Source organism: Ursus arctos, unplaced genomic scaffold (genome assembly GCF_023065955.2).
Source record: "Ursus arctos isolate Adak ecotype North America unplaced genomic scaffold, UrsArc2.0 scaffold_4, whole genome shotgun sequence".
Taxonomy (NCBI): Eukaryota; Metazoa; Chordata; class Mammalia; order Carnivora; family Ursidae; genus Ursus; species Ursus arctos.
The window spans coordinates 33101908-33119386 of NW_026623056.1; the positions used below are offsets into that span (position 1 = coordinate 33101908).

A 17479-nucleotide genomic window follows, 5' to 3' on the forward strand; every position below is an offset into this window, starting at 1 on the left:
CTGCATCCCATAAATTTCAAAGTTGTATTTTCTCAATCATTCAGGTCAAAGTTTTTTCTAACTTCCATTGTGATTTATTTGATCCAAAGTTTATTTAGAAATATATTAATGTCCAAACGTTTGGGAATTTTCTTACCTTATTTTTTTCTTTTGATTTCAATTTCAATTCTTTATGGCCAGAAAATATATTTAATAAGATTTCAATTTTTTGAAATTTGCTGAGACTTGTTTTACAGCACAGGATATGGCCTATCTCAGCAAATGTCCTGTGTACACTTGAAAAGAATGTATACCCTGTGGTAGTTAGGTGTCGTGTTCTGATTAGCATTAGGTCAAGACAGTGAGGAGTGTTGTTCAAATCGTCTGAAACTTTACTGATGTCTTCTTAAATGTTTCTGTCAACCACTGAGAAGAAGGTGCTACCTTTAGCATGTAATGTCATAAGATTTCTCTCCATTTCCCCCTCCCTAAGTCAAGTCTTTCTTCTGTGGCAGCAAAGCTGCTGGACTGGAGGACTGCCATTGTTGCAGATTGAGCACAGGGGTTGGGGAGTGGGTGGTGTGTAGACCTGTGCTGTTCTAACCTGAATCTTAAATAGGTTTTCAATGTGTTGGCCATCTCTGATCAATTTCTAGTGCCCTAAAATGGGTGCTTTTGACAGTTTTTCTAGTCTGTCTATCTATCTATCTATCATCTATCTATCATCTATCATCATCTATCTATCTATCTATCTATCTATCTATCTATCTATCTATCTATCTATCGTCTATCTATCTATCTATCAGTGGAGGAGAATTGCTGGCCCCTTCTTTCTGTAATAATTAGAAGCTGATTTTATGGTAATGTTTTAATATGATGTCTTTAACCTTTATTAAAAATATTGAGAAGAACATTTCTGCATCTTCTCTAAAACCTTTGTTGGAGGTTTTTTAAGTTATTAATGTTGTTTGTCCAGAAGAAGTGGGATAAACTCCCTTCGGGATGCAGGAGAGATGGCCCCTACGCCCTTTATGACTTACTTAGTTCCTTCGTAATACTCACCAGTTGAATCATAAGGACTTAAATATTTATTTGCTAGAAATGAATATTATAAATTAGAATTTTATTCTTGAAAACTCCTTTCATACCATAAAATACCAAGGCATCACAAGTGTTCTTCAAAATCATACAAGTGTTTGCTTTTACAAACATTATGTAGAATTTCATTCAGTAAATACTTATTGAGAGATTCCCATGTGCCAGAGACTGTGCAGGCCCCAGGAATAATAACAAATGTACTCAGGAGGCATAGCCCTGCCCTCCCCGCAAAGCTAACAGTCCAGTTGGTGACAAAGATGGTTACGCAGGCAATTACAACCAAGTGTGATCTGGGCCATGGCAGAGGAAGTACAAGTGTTATGATTGTGCCCAGTATCTGTGTTTGCTCCTACAATTTTTTTTTTCTGGTCTTTGGAATCCTTGAGGCTTTAGAAATAAAATACCATTAAAGCCTAGACTAGAGACATGTCTCCTATGGTACGTTTCTGAATGGTAAATACTTGGGGAGGGACATCCTATTCTAAATCTGGAATGTACATTAGATCACTTGGGAAGCTTTAAAAAAATACCCTTGCCTAGCTCCGCTTCTGAAGATTCTGTCTTAATTGACCTGGTGAGGTCCAAGAACCAATTTGTTAAAGTACTCCATGATTTTAGCATGCAGCCATAGTTCTGAACTATTAGGGCATTGGTTTCCAGTTTCCTCAACATTTGACACCTATAATAAAAGAAGCCTCCTTCAATGTTGTAGTTAAGTTTTCTGGGAAATCCTTCTTCACAATACTTATGGCTTCCTTCTACTGCTCTGGTGTCTGGTAGAGAGTGAGCCCTTATTGTCAACATTTCGAGATTCTAAAGAACATGGGCACTCATTCCCCCGCCCCTCACTCACTCATCCCCAAGTGAGTTGGAGAAATTCATCTGATGGGTTAGAGTCGGACACTCGCTGAGCCACTTTCTGCATAGCAGTAGATGTAGTTACTTTGCTCTACCCATATCCTTTGCTTCTATCCCACAGTGATAATACAAATAGCTCAATGGTACTTACTGAATGCTTACCATATGCCAGCTGCTGTCCTGAGCCTTTTACATGAATGAATTCATTACATCCTCATACCAACCCCATGATGCACATTCTGTGGTTATACCATTTTAGATATGAGGAGGCTAAAGCTTAATGAGGTTAAGTAACTTGTCTGAGGACACACTGTCATTGGACGGGATTTCAGTGCAGACCACCTGGCTCCAGAGCATATTCTCCTAAGCTCTATGCCGCTCCCTGGCTAAGCGCACACTTGCTGGCTGGCCGTCTCCATTCTTCTGGTAACTGGGTCCGTAAGCCTCTCTGCGCAGCTTGCTGCGTGAAAGTACCCCAAGTCGTCTTAGTAGGTGCAACTCTACTCCCAAGTGGGTACCATGGTCCAGAATTGAGGAGGGGGATGAGAATTCCCTTGAATCAACACATACTTAGACTTTAAATTGTCTGGGAGTTCTGCACTTAAGGATTTGGAATCTCTAACAATTTTGGGCTTAACAGTTTCTCATCTCAAAGAGACCCTTAACTCATACTACACACTTCTTTGGATTTTACTTTGCTCGTTCTTAAGGATTTTGAAAAGCAATGCCTTTGTTAAGTGGCACAAGGATTCACTATATATGATTATGCATCCATGAAAAAAAGTTCCCTACCTTACAAATCAGTTCATTGTGATTGTGTGTTGCTATTGATTATACTAGTCTAGTCCAACCAACTACATGGCTCCGGCTGCCACGGTCACATGGCTTTACACATGAGTTTTGCTCGTCACTCACGGTGTTTTATTTCTAAGAGCAAAGGTTATTAAAGTTCAGGTGTTTTAACTAAAGCCACTGTAAGTAGAAGGTTGCTAGTAACAGAAAAAAGTTTTCCTTCCCTGGTAAACTTGAATTAGCTAATGAGAATTCTGTAATACCTAGTATTTTCCTTTTTATCTAAATACAAATCTTCGTTTTAGCAGACTGCATAAAGATTGTTTTAGAAAATATTCTAAGTTTCACTATATGTTAATTATTAAAACCACTGTAAACACTTTCTCAAAGTAGGTATTGATTTTAACTCTAGTTCATTGCTATATAGCAGGGATGGCAAACTACAGCTCATGGTCCAAATCTGGCTGCTGCCAGTTTTCGTAAAGTTTTATTGGAACATATTCATGTTCCTTCTATGTGTTATCCATTGCTGCTTTCACCTTATAATGGCAGAATTGAGTAATTGCAACAGAAACTGGCCCACGAAACCTAAAATCGTTTCTACCTGGCTCTTTCCGGAGTAAGTCCGCTGTTGCGTGCTATAGTACAGCGCCCCCGCCCCGCTCCCGGCTTCTATCCCATCATGCCTGATTTGCTGCTTCTCCTTTTGTCTTGTGTTCCTGATTTTTTCTTTTACAAGTGAATAACTATTACCTCATTCAGGATAGCATTTTTATTTTTATTTATTTTAAATATTTTATTAATTTATTTGACAGCGAGAGAGAGAGAGAGCGCACACAAGCAGAGGGAGTGGGAGAAGGAGAAGCAGGCTCCCCCCTGAGCAGGGAGCCCAATGTGGGGGCTCGATGCAGGGCTCAATCCAGGACCATGGGATCAGGACCCAAGCCACAGGCAGAGGCTTAACTGACTGAGCCACCCAGGCGCCCCCAGGTTAGCATTTTTAAAGGAACAAAACAAAACGCAACTGCCCCCTTATTTGTGCAGTACTGTTATTTGTCAGTGATTCTCTGGCGAAAATAAGTTACCCTGACCACAGTTTTACTAATACAAGGTAAACCTTTTCAAGTTTATATGATCAAGTATTTTTTCAGCTCAGAAAATCTTTTATTATAACTTTATTTTTATTTTATTTGTTTTGTCTTTTCTTCTTTAAGAATTCATATTGCTTCAGGGTTGGTGATCCAGACCAACCTCTTAGTCATTTTCATCTCTTTATCCTCCCCAAGCCGCACTGGATGACAACACATTGAGAGCAAAATCACCTCTTTTATTCTCTGCTGTGATATTTCTGTTCTTTTACCTGCATCCAAATGTGTTTCACTGGATTTTTTAATCTTTTTTTTTTTTTTCATCTTAGCCAGTTTTCTTTTCAGCCTGTATCTGTTGGTATCTGCTCTTGCTATTCTCTGCTGCGGTTTCCTAAGAGGCCATTTCTTTTTGCCTCCTAGTAAAATCGCCAAGCAGATACTTCTGAAGCTTTTCCTGTTTCCTAGAGAAGGGTATTTTCTAAGATAAGATTTTATTCTGTTTTCAGAGTAACATACATATGGGGCCCATGCAGATTTGTTGTTGATACTTTTTTTTCCTATTTACCAATCTTTAAATGAGGAGGGACCTGATGTTTGTCAACACACAGGATGGGCAGATTGCTCCCCACCAACACCTTCTCTGTGGGTGTGGCAGGAATATTCTTCTTAGACCTAAAGCTCAGTGGTAACTTGATAGCCATTGCATGGCTGTACCACAGCTTATTTTTCTATCCCTGTGTCCATGGAGGTCTGGGATTCTAGTTTAGGGGCGTCATGGAAAGTCCTGCTGTGCACATTCTCGTCATGCCTGTTGGTACACATACTTCTGGATTTCTGAGTATGTATCTAGGAGATGAAAAGCCAGGCCATGGGGTATGCATGCTTTCAGACTTAGCAGATAAGGTCAATGTACTATGAATATCAAGCCAAAACTACAAAAAGAAATATTCAGTAACATTTCCTTTTGCTTGATTCAGCAAGCGAGAATATCCTCCTAGTTAACGAACTGTTGAAATGAGAAATGAGAAAATTTTCTCTTGAAGTACAGCATCTGGGAAACCGAAAAGAATAAACTCCTTCATTTGGTTATTATTACTGAAAATCATTTTAGGTTATTGGAAGTTTATGGAGAAGGGAGATCTTTCCTCATGAATTATACATTGCCAACTCCGTAAGAGGTGCACATTCTGGGAGGAGCATAGACGATGGAATTCCATGTGATGATTTATACAGCTTCTTTTTAAAAAGATAATCTGTTAAAAAAAAAAAACACAAAAAACCAACAAAAGTTTGATTATGTCATCTTTTAAGTAACAATCATTAGACCAGTACATCCAAAAAATTACTGTGATGCGATTACACAGAGCCTTGGTTCAGAAGCCAGACATCACCAGACATATCCCCGCTCTGCCACTTATGAGCCCCATGATCCAAATGTTTCTTAACTCACAGGGTTTCAGTTTCCAAATCACAGGACTTACAAACCTTACATTAACTGGATTATAACTGAAAACTTAATATGTATACACTGTAAAAAAAATTCAAACTACAAAAGGACATAAACATGAGGAAAATATATCTATTCCCCCCCCCGCCCCCAGTCCCCAGGCCTACCGACGAATACTTAACCAAGTTCTTATTGATCTTTCCAGAAATATTTTGTGTATATTGTAGGCCTCAGGAATGTATATATGTTTGTATATATCCATATATATTTCTAGCCTTTAATTAAGGAACAGGACACATATGAGAAAATAAGAGAAAACCAATGTGCAGCTTAGTGAATTCATGTTAAATATTCGTCTGTGTAAATACCACCCAGGTCAAGAAGTCCTATAAGCTCCCACTTACTCCTTCCCAATCACAACACTCTATCTTCTAGAAGTTATCACTATTCTGATTTTTGTTTGGTTTTTACAGTATTCACTTCCTTGATTCTTTGTATCTTTACCTCCTAAGTATGCAATCCCAAATGCCAGAGTTCGGGCTGATTTTAGACTTTGTATAAAGAGATCCATACTGTAGATTTCTTTTCTGGATTTGGCATCTTTTGATACTTGCTCTATTTGTGAGATTCATCCCTGCTGTACTTAGCTCTGCTTCGTTCATTTTAACTGCTATGTAGTAGGAACTGACAAACTTTTTCTGCAAAGCGCCTGATAGTAAATATTTTAGGCTTTGTGGTCCCATAAACAAAATTGAGGATATTATGTAGGTCCTCAACAAGAGAAAACAAATTTTCACAAAATGTCTGATAAAATTCAAAAGGCAATATAGAGGTAATAATAATTGACTACAGGTTTGTTTTTAATACAGGTCTACTAATGAGAAAAGTGGAAGTCTTATTTAGGGGATGACATTTTGCTTAATTGAGGTTCAGATCATCAACATTGATTACATATCACCAATAGCAGATAAACATTTGCAATGAGACCCCCAGCACCCTCCCCCCCATTTCAGCTTTGAAAATGTCCGTCACACAGATAGGTGCTGCCAACACTGATATCAATCTGTGAGCATATGCTTTTAATTGTGCATATTGATTGCTTGTGAGGCATTTACAGAACTCCATTACATTCTTCTCTTGATATTTCCCTCTTAACATGTCATTACAATGCATATTCATTGCTTCCACTTGAAGGTTAAGTGGACATTCCTCCATCGCACAGTTCGTTAGCAAAATTTCCTTTGCGCTTGTTTCAGAGTCCAAAAAAATGCTCCTGGAGGTGTAAACTCAGAAAACATATTCACTGCAAATATGTGTGGGAATTAAAATCTTGCTTCTTGTTTTAACTTGTGACAGCACAGGAAGTATAGAAAGCAGCTTGCCATTACTTGTGATTCAATGTTAGCTGCCATTGAAATGACTTTACCATAGTGTAAGTTCTGCCCTATAAGCTCTGTTTCGCCTTGTGATTTTAGGTTGGATTCATCAAAAAATATTATCAAGTCTACAGCAAAAGCTAATTTCCAAAGCCATTCAGTATTTCATAATAGTGGATAAGGGTAGTAATTAGAAAAAATCTCAATCTTAATCTGAGCTCAAAAACTCACACTGAAAGGTTCCAGTGCTAAGCCATCAAGTATCAGTGAGGTAGGCAAGTCAGGACATACAGCTATTTCTGACCAAAAAAATAATAATAATAATAATAAATGATGGAACAATAAATTAACAATGGTTAAATCCATGAGACTGAGTGAAGATCACTATTGAAACAGCTGGTTATATAACACACCATAGATTCAAACATGTGTTCACCAGTAAAAGGTTTATCCACTAAAAATCTGACATTCTGTGGGGAAATTTGGCCATGCATTCGGGCTCCTCTCGCTTGTAATCCATCACGTCAGCCCTTACTGATTTTAAAAGCCTTGCTGGTTTCTGTTTCCCCTAGTAAATAAAGACCCTCTGCCCTTGGCAAGCCTGAGCCCCAGCTTGTACCCAAACTGGACCAGTGCCCCAAGGCAAGAAAATGGCCAGTGATCTCAGATCACTTAGGAAGGACTTTCCTCTCTGCTGTTACAGTTCATCTAGTCCCTTCGATTTCCATAGCTCTCCAATGTCTTTAAAAATATGATGTTTACAACATATCCATTATTTTCTCCAAATGTTGCAGCTACCTACTACAACCCACCTAAAATCAGAAGACATGTCTATTTTCTGTTTCCTTAAATTCTTTTTTCCCCAACTTATGCATGTTTTTCTTCAAATTTTTGTTTTTTCTTTCCTTTTGCTTTTTTGCATCTAATTGTTCTTTTTATAATTTCTTGAAAAGGACGCTTAATCTTACTTTCATCTTTTCAAATAAATGCCTTTAAGACTACAAATTTCTAAGCACCACATTAATAGCGTTCCACAAATTTGATACATAGAATTTTTGTCATTTTTCAGTTCCAAGTATTTTCTAGTTCTATTATGACACTTTCTTTGATGAACAGATTATTTATATCTGTATTTCTTAATTTTCAAACGTATTAGAATTATCTTGTCATTGATTTCTAGTTTCATTGCATTTTTATTAAAGAACACACTTTGCAGGATTTCAGCTATTCGAAATGGTTGACACTCGCTTTATGACCATATATATTCAGTTTTTGTGCATGTTTGCTGTGTGTATTCTTAAATAATATGCATTCTGTGGTTGGTAGGTATAAAATTCTATAAATGTGCATTAAGTCAAATTTCTTAATTATTTCAAGCCTTCCGTTTCTTATTTTCCCTCTGATTGCTCCATCAGTTCCCGACAGAGATTAAACTGTCTGGCACCGTTTGGATTTGTTTCCCTGTGCGGGCCTACTAAGTTTGCTGTACAAAGTCTGAGGCCATGTTACTAGATACATTCCTCTTTGCGACTCATACCTTCCCAGTGAATTAAAATCGTTATGAAGCATCCCTCATTTTGTGTGGTAGGGCTTTCTGCCTTAAAGTTGTCTTTGTCTAATATTAATATCGTTATGTCTGCTTTCCTGTGGATGATGTTTTCACGGTATCTTTTTTTTTATCCTTTAACCTGTAAGCATTCTGTATATTTAGATTTTGTATATGCCTCTTACAAACGGCATTTATTTTTATTCAGTCTGGCAAATTCTGACTTTGAGCGATTAGCTGTTTACATTTAACATAAATTAATGATGAATCAATGATAAACACCTACAGTTTTATTCAGTGCCTTCTATTGGTTCTGTTTCCTTTTTCTCTCCCTTCTGTCTTCCTCTTATACCGAGCGGGGCTTTGCTCCACTTTCTCCTGTTAGTTCAGATGTCCTGCGTCTGTCTCCTGTGCTTTAGGGGCTACCTCAGAGGTTGGACTGTCGCCTTGAGTCATCAAAGACAATGCTAAATAATACTTTACTCCCCTCCTAGATAATGCAGATGCCTCAAAACAATTTAGCCCACACACGGATTTCGGACTCCCACACTACGTATGCTGTGTAACTGTAATGCCACTGGTGTTGCTTTTTCTTATTGTTTAATGCAGTCAATAAATATCCACATGTTCTTTATTTATCTCTGACTTTCCAACTGGGATAATCTTCCTTCTATTTGAAAAACCCCCTTTAGTAATTTCTTGTAGTGAAGATCTCCTAGTGACAAATTTTGTTTCATTTATCTGAAAATGTCTTTCACTGTCATTCTCAAAGGATATATTTGCATGGTATAGAATCCCATGTTATTACACTATTTCAGCATTTTGAAGCTATCATTCTGTTATTTTCTGCCTTTGTTTCTGATGAGGAGTCAACTTCAGGTTAATTATTGCTCTTCTGAAAGTAATTCACAGCCTTTTCCTCTGAAAACTTTTAAGATTTTTTTTCTTTTGTTTTCAGCAGTCATATTAAAATGTATGTAGGTATAGTTTTTTTAATATTTTTCTTCTTGGGGTTAAGAAGGGTTGTTAAATATTGAGTCTTTCACTGGTTTGTAAAAATTCACATTTCATAGGATTTCCCAACATATTTCTTCTCTTAGTAGTCAAATTTCTTGAATCAGTGGTCCAGTCCTACTATCCTTCTGTCTCTTCCTAACGAGTAAGTTATCCTACATCTACCCTTGCACCTCCTCTGTGGTTTCCACCTTTTTGTTCCTTTATTCTTTCTAGGTAAATCCTTCTGACCTATCTTCTAATTTATTAGTTTTCTCTGTAGCTGTATTTATCCTGCTCTTAAATCCATTCATTGAGTTTCTCATGTTGATTACTGTATTTTTAGATTCTGGAATTTCTATTTTCCTCAAATCTGCTATATCATTTGTATCATTTCCAGTTCTCCTGAAAATTTCGATGTTGACTTTTATCTCTTTAAACTAAGTGTCTTAGCTCAGGCTGCTTTAACAAAATACCTTAACTGGGTAGCTTAAACAACAGAAATTCATTTTTTCACAGTTCTGGAGGCTAGGAATCTGAGATCAAGATGTCAGCATGGCCGGTTTCTGAGGCGAACTCTCTTCCTGGTTTGTAGATGGCTGCCTTCTTGCCATGTCCTCACATGGTAGGGAAAAAGAGAGAACAAGCTCTCTGGTGTCTCTTCTTGTAAGGGCACCATTTCCATCATGGGGGACCCGCCCTCATGATCTCATCTAAGCCAATTATCTCCCACAGCCCTCATCTCCAAATACCATCATATTGGAGGTCAGGGCTTTAACATCTGAATTTTGGAGGGACACAAGTCTGTAGTACTTCATCCCAGACCCCCCTCCAAATTCATGTCCTTCTCACATGCAAAATACACTCATTCCATCCCAATAGCCCCAAAGTCTTAACTCATTAGAGCATCAACTAAGTCTCATTTAAATATCCTCTAAATCAGGTATGGGTGAGAGTCAGGGTATGATTCATCCTGAGGCAAATTCCTCTCCAGCTGTGAACCAGATGAGTTATGTACTTTTTTTTTTTTTTTTTAAGATTTATTTATTTATTTCGGAGACAGAGAGAGAGAATCCCAAGCAGATGCCATGCTGACCACAGAGCCTGACATGGGGCTTATTCTCATGACCCTGAGATCATGACCTGAGCTGAAATCAAGAGTTGGACATTTAACCAACTGAGCCACCCAGGCGCCCCTAGTCCCAACTAGGAGCTGGAATCCCAACCCAAATGGTTGAGGCTTACCAGGGCCTCCAGCATGATCCTAGTTTTTGTCCCCCTAGTTTTACAAAGCTGGTGAAAGTATCACTCAGCTTTTTAGCCCCATTATCTAGAATGTGCATATTCCCTCGGGGTGGGGGGCGGGGAAGTGGCTGCAAATGCCAGAATCAACTCCCTGAATTTGTCTTCTCTTAGATGTTTGCCCAGGATTCCTCACTATTAGCTCTCCATTGTCTTCAAGCTGATTAAGAATATTTTAAAATCAATGGTCCATGCCCACATCCCTAAGCATTATTAAATAATCTCACATCTGTCCTTCCCTCCTTCCCAGAGAAGGAAGAGAGAGTACATACGATGGGGGCAACTAAGCATCATGTTCCAAACATTAATAAAGCAGTAAAGAGATGCTTTATACTCAGAAGTAAATGCAGACATACTCAATTTGAACTATGTAAATTATTAATCTTATTAAATTTTCATGTAAGAAAAATGACTATCCAAGTATTGAAGGTGATTTTTTTATCACAATAATAAGATAGGCAAAATGCTATGGTCCTTTTATTTATATGATATAGATGTATGGATAATGTTACATGTAAATACATGGTTTATATCTTTGGGGATTTCAGAGGTTATTTCATTATTAATTAAAAACAAAAGATTTTCTGCTGTGCTTTATAGCCATAGCTTGGTATTTAAGAGTTTATCAGTTTTCTCTCTGTTTTCTTTCTTAACTGCCCCCTCATCTCAATATTCCTTCCGTGATCCTCTCTGATTGAAACTTAAGGTCCACTAGATTCCCTTGCAGAGGGTCTATTGGTCACATAAGCCCAGGCAAACCTCTAGTGAAGGGAAATTATTGTATAAACTTACACAGTTAGTGGCAGAGCTGGTTAACACTCAAATCTTCTGAACGCCAGGCTCAAATCTCCCCGTAAGCCTTGTGCCTTCCCTATCCCGATCGCATACTCTCAGGCCAGAATAGCAGATGGTGTGCTTGAGCAAAGGAGGTTGAGAGAGACGGTGTAGGCAAAGGGTTCACTCCCTTTCTTCTGAGAATTCTCATAAGAATTGTACTTTCAGTTCACTCCCTAGCTCTGTTTTCTAGCTCTGTTCTCCTAGTAATTCAGTAAGGTAGTTTGTATCAACTATGTTACTAGGCAACACTACCTGACCTCCAGGTGGTAACTAGCATTTGATTGGAAGGAATTATAAATGAACTAGTAATACCTAATGGGAAACCAGAGGTTTGAGTTTCCCTGAGTGTGCTGACTTTTGCAACCAAGTGCATCCATGAGGGGGCCCTGGACAACATGCCTACGGAATCATTACAAGACATCCTGGCCCCTGAGGCACGGAAACCAGGGCAGGTCTGCGCCTACCCAATGTAAATCTCTTCCTTGCACCTGAGCTCTGTAACCAGGGGGACTAAATAGCTATGTGTTCATCTGTGTGGACACGGCAAGAGCTTCCACATAAAGAGAAACATGGCTGCTGCCCTGCCAGAAGCTGTGGTTCTATTTATCTGAGTTAGACAGATACTCAACTCCTATCAAACCTGGTCTGTGTTAGTCTTGAGAATAGGAATGTTTAGTTGAGCCTCAGACCAGCTCCTGGTGGGCACTGCAGGTGGCATCTGAGCTAGAATCGGACAGGCTGTGCCTCACGCTGTGCTTACAACCAGCGTGATGAGACAGGGATACCCTGTCTACTCCCTCAGAACAAGCTGCTTTTTATAACACGACACATTGTACAGCTTTATTTGTGATGGAATACCACCATGTGCTTTAAGGACCCATAAAAAATTATCTAGAATCCTGTTTTCTGGACACAAGAGTCTGATTGCTATGACGTCATCTCTGTTCTCTAAGAATTTCAATAGTAGATTGCATGACCTAGATGAAATGTGTCCATTTGAATGGGAGTGTGTCACTTCCTTAAACACATGATGGTTGTTGGAGTAGAGAGATGGCGGGACGCCGCCGCCCCTCCTCCTGCTTCCTTTCAGATGAGAAACAAACTCACCTTAGCTGCGTTTCTCATTTTTGAGTTTCTTCCTCAGGTGACTTGTCGGTGTGTGAGGCCGCCTCCTCTTGCTGCCGCTGCACAAAATCCCTGTTGACCATGTCCTCTGTGTGGCTGTGGATGATCTGGTGGGCGGCAAGGATATGCTTCCGCTGGGCGGTCCGCACTGCGCCAAAGCGACAAGAAATTTTACTCGGAAAGTCTGAACAGAATCAGTCCCAAAAATTTTCAAGAAAGTAGTGACGGAAATGAGCGTCCTGTAACCCACATACTCCCTTGCTGAAGCTGATGAGACGCAGCAACAGTGACCGGCTCTCCGCAGTACGCCTTCTGCAGGGGAGCGGACCGGGGCTGATTACGGCTGCGCCCCCGTCCCGTCGCGCTCCCCCTCACCGGGCTGCCCTCCCCTGCAATGCCTGCGCTCCAAATCCTACCCTTTTGACAGAGCCCAGCAGGTCCCAGCTCCTCCAGGAAGTCTCCCCGGACTGGGCCGGCCCGCATTTACCATCGCCACGCTTGAGTTCGTCCAAATGCACGCGGCACTGAAGCACTCGGTGTGAGTTCCGTTTTGTTTTTTAACTAGGTTGTAGTGACTTAAAGGTAGACAACTTGTCTCCTACTTCTCTTTGAGCCTTCGTTCCTAACAGGGAAGATACTTGTTGGCTGATGATGAGTTTCCGAGCTCATGGCTTTAGAAGGTGGTCTTCGCTCCATACTCTAAGGATATTTGTCATCAAGGATTAGTGCATTAAGCATCCCGTTTCCCTCGGAAGGGACTAATCATGATGATGATGATGTTAGCACTTAGCATTTGTCCTTACTTTGTACCAGGCACTGTTTTAAGCAGTTGGCATATATTCATTTAAACCACCCCCACGACCCTAAAAGACTATTAACAATATCCCCATTTTCAGATAAGGAAACGGAGACACAGAGAGATTAAGTAATTTGCCCAAAATCATACAGCTAGTAAAGGACAGTAAAAAATACTATGGATTCTGTGCTATTCAGGTGTCAGCGAGCTGTTTTTTTTTTTTTTTTTAAGATTAATTAATTAATTAACTGAGAGAGAGAGAGAGACAGCGTGCACACGCACAAGCAGTGGGAGCAGCAGGCAGAGGGAAAGGGGGAAACAGAGTCTCCTCCGGGCAGGGAGCCTGACGCCGAGCTCGATCCCAGGATCACGACCCCAGCTGAAGGCAGATGCTCAACAAACCGAGCCCCCCAGGCGCCCCTCAGCAAGTTTATAGGGGATAAATCTCACAGCAATTTCCACTTCACAGCAGTATGGTTGAAAGAATGGGGACTTTGGAGCCACACAGACCATGGTTCAAATCCGTAAGTCATACAAAATCTCTAAGCACTAATTTCCATAATTGAAAAATGAGAATACACCTACAGCTATTTTAAGAAATTGAGATAGGTACTTTTTAAATGCTTAGTTGTGTCTAGAACTTAGCATGCACTTAAAATTTGGTAGTTACTGTTATTTCACATCTATATACGGGTCCCTTCAAGGTCTTTTCAATCATGCAATATCTCAAAATGGTCTGTATATATTATCTTAATTTGGGGTAAAGAGTATATATAATACATATGGTTCTTTTATTTGAAAAGAGAAACAAAAGGTCCTAGTGTGTGCTCCCTGTCCAGAGAAGAGGCTAAGGACTTGCCCCGCTTCCCCACAGACAAGTCCCACAGGATTCCTTCAGCTCAAGTGCCTCCTCCAGCTCCTTCCTCTCAGAGCCCAGAGAAGCTAGGGGAAGGGGTCACTGGTAACTATTAGACACACTATTTCCCTGCCTCCTTCAATTCCCTCAGTTAGAATTGACCTGAAGCAGGCTGACCTTGCTTTGGACCTGGAAAAATAAAAAGGAGCTGCATATTTTCTTACAGATTCAGAAAACACAAGATCCCTTTTATAAGGTAACAGAGAAACATGGATTATTTTATCTGAAAATTAAATACTGTTGGCATAAGGACTATCCTACACCGCTGACGGGAGTATGAATTAGAACAATCTTTTTGTGGGGGCTATTTGGTAGTATCCAGCAAAAGTAAAATGCACATACCCCATTTCCAGCACCGTACTGCTAGGAATTTACTATCAGTAGCATGACCAGGATAGGCATAAAATAGATTGCTTGCAGCACTGCTAGTTAAAGGAAACACACTGAAACAAACTAGATACTTATCACTAGAAGGTATAGGCTTAGAAATTACAGTACAATCATATAATGGGAAAATAAGATATTTCTTTGTTCTCTTTGAATGCATTAGAACTCTACCATTGCTTTATTCCTATTAGGTGATCTGAAATGTTATACTTCTCTTAAACCTGTCCAGAATTCCCCTGCACAACATGGAAACCTTGTAAAAAAATTTTAAAAAACCAAGCTGTTAATGCACTTAAATTTTTAAATTTAAATTCAATTTAATTAACATATACTGTATTATTAGTTTCAGTGGTAGAATTCAGTGATTCAATCAGTTGCATATAACATCTCACCCCCGCCCCTCTGCCATCTTTCCCCCCTCTTCCGATCTCATTCTTTCTGATGGCTGAGTAATATTCCATTTTATACACACACACACACACACACACACACACACACACACACCACATCTTTTTATCCATTCATCAGTTGATGGACATCTGGGCTCTTTCCATATTTTTTGATTGTAAATATTTGAGGCTTACAAAAGATAATTTTAATTTTTTTATTCTTTTTAAAAATTCCAGTACAATTAAAATACAGTTTATTAGTTTCAGGTGTACAATACAGTGATTCAACAATTCTATCCATTTCTCAGTGTTCATCACATTAAGTGAACTCTTAGTCCCCTTTGCCTATTTCACCTATTTGCCCACCAACCTCCCCACTGGTAACCATCAGTTTGTTCTCTATACTTAAGATTCTTTTTACTTGTCTCTTTTTTTTCTATGTTGATTTGATCTGTTTTTAAATTTAACATAGGAGTAAAATCACATAGTATTTGTCTTTGACTTATTTCCCTTAGCATTATACATTCTGGATCCATCCATGTTGTTGCAAATGGTAAGGTTTCAATCTTTTTTTATGGCTGAGTAATATTCCATTGCAGATATACACCACATGTTCTTTGTTCATCTATCGATGGACACTTGGGCTGCTTCCATAATTTGGTTATTGTAAATAATGCTGCAATAAACACACAGGTGCATATATCTTTTCAAATTACTGTTCATATTCTTTAGGTAAATACCCAGTAATGGAATTACTAGATCATTTGGTGACTCTATTTTTCATTTTTTTGAGGAACCTCCATAGTGTCTTCTACAGTGGCTGCATCAGTTTGTATTCCCCCCACAACTGCATGAAGGTTCCTTTTTTTTTTTTAACACATCCCTGTCAACACTTTTTTTCTTATGTGTTTTATTTTAGCCATTCTGACTGCTATGAGGTGATATCTCACCATGGTTCTAATTTGCATTTCCCTGATGATTAGTGACAGATCATCTTTTCATGGGTCTGTTGGCCATTTGTATGTCTTCTTTGGAGAAATGTCTGTTCATGTCTTCTGTCCGTTTTTTAATTGGATTTTTTTTTTTTTTGGTGTTGAGTTGTAGAAGTTCTTTATATATTTTCTAACCCTTTATTGGATATATTGTTTGCAAATATCTTCTCCCATTCAGTAAGTTGTCTTTTAGTTTTGTTGACTGTTTCCTTTGCTGTGCAAGAAGCTTTTTATTTTGATGTAGTCCCAACAGTTTATTTTTGCTTTTGTTTCCCTTACCTTAGGAGACATATCTAGAAAAATGTTGCTATGACCAATGTCAGAGCAATTATTGCCTGTGCTCTCTTCTAGAATTTTTATGGTTTCAGGTCTCACATGTAGGTCCCTAATCCACTTTGACTGTATTTTTGTGTATGGTGTAAGAAAATGGTTTAGTTTCATTCTTTTGTATGTAAGTGTCCAGTTTTCCCAACACCATTTATTAAAGAGACTTTTTCTCATTGCATGTTCTTCCTCCTTTGTGGAAAATTAGTCAGCCATTATAATTGTGGGTTTATTTCTGGGCTTTCTACTGTGTTCTGTTGATCTGTGTGTCTGTTTTTTTTGTGCCAGTACCATACTGTTTTGATTGCTACAGTTTTGTAGTGTATCTTGAAATCTGGGATTGTGATACCTCCAGTTTTGTTCTTCTTTTTCAAGACTGCCTTGGTCATTCAGGGTCTTCTGTGGTTCAATACAAATGTTAGGATTATTTGTTCTGGTTCTGTGAAAAATGCTGTTGGTATTTTGATAGGGATTGCATTAAATCTGTAGATTGCTTTGTGTAGTATGGACACTTTAACAATTTTGTTCTCCCAATCTATGAACATGGGATGTCTTTCCATTTGTTTGTGTCATCTTCAATTTCCTTCATTGTTTTGAGTCCGCTCTCTCTCTCTCTCTCTCTCTTTTTTTTATGAGTCTGGCTAAAGGTTTATCCATTTTGTTGATCTTTTCAAAGAACCAGCTCCTGGTTTCCTTGATTTCTTGTTTTTTAGTTTCTGAAAGAAACTTATTTTTATTACTTCCTTCCTTCTGGTTTTGGGTTTTGCTTGTTATTTTTCTAGCTTCTTTGGGTATAAAGTTTGGCTTGTACTGCTATAATCTTCTTTCTTAGAACAGATTTTGCTGCATCCCAAAGATTTTGGATCATTGTTTTCATTTATCTCCATGTATTTTTTGATTTCTTGGTTAACCGCATCATTGTTTAGTAGCATGTTATCTAATCTTGATGTATGTGTCTTTCCAGTTTTTTTTCCTGTGGTTGATTTCTATTTTCATAGCATTGTAGTTGGAATAGATGCATAAAATGACTTCAAACTTTTTAAATTTGTTGAGAATTATTTTGTGGCCTAACATGTGATCTACTCTGGAGAGTGTGCACTTGAAAAGAATGCCTATTCCACTGTTTTAAGATGGAAAGTTCTGAGTGTCTCTTTGATCCGTCTGGTCCACTGTGTCATTCAAAAGCACTCTTTCCTTGATTTTTCTCTTTGGATGATCTAGCTGTTGATGTATG

General features: G+C 38.7%; 1 protein-coding gene across 1 annotated transcript in view; it reads right to left on the bottom strand.

Moving 5' to 3' along the window:
- Positions 1-3881: 3881 nt before the first annotated feature.
- Positions 3882-17479, bottom strand: part of CFAP91 (cilia and flagella associated protein 91) — a 97003-nt gene continuing 83405 nt past the window's right edge. The window contains exons 17-18 of the mRNA XM_026494163.4: positions 12424-12589; positions 3882-5068 (exon numbers count right to left, since the gene is read on the bottom strand). Of these exons, the coding sequence (XP_026349948.2) occupies positions 12438-12589 (152 nt within the window). The 3' untranslated portion in view covers positions 3882-5068; positions 12424-12437. The remainder of the gene's footprint in view (positions 5069-12423; positions 12590-17479) is intronic.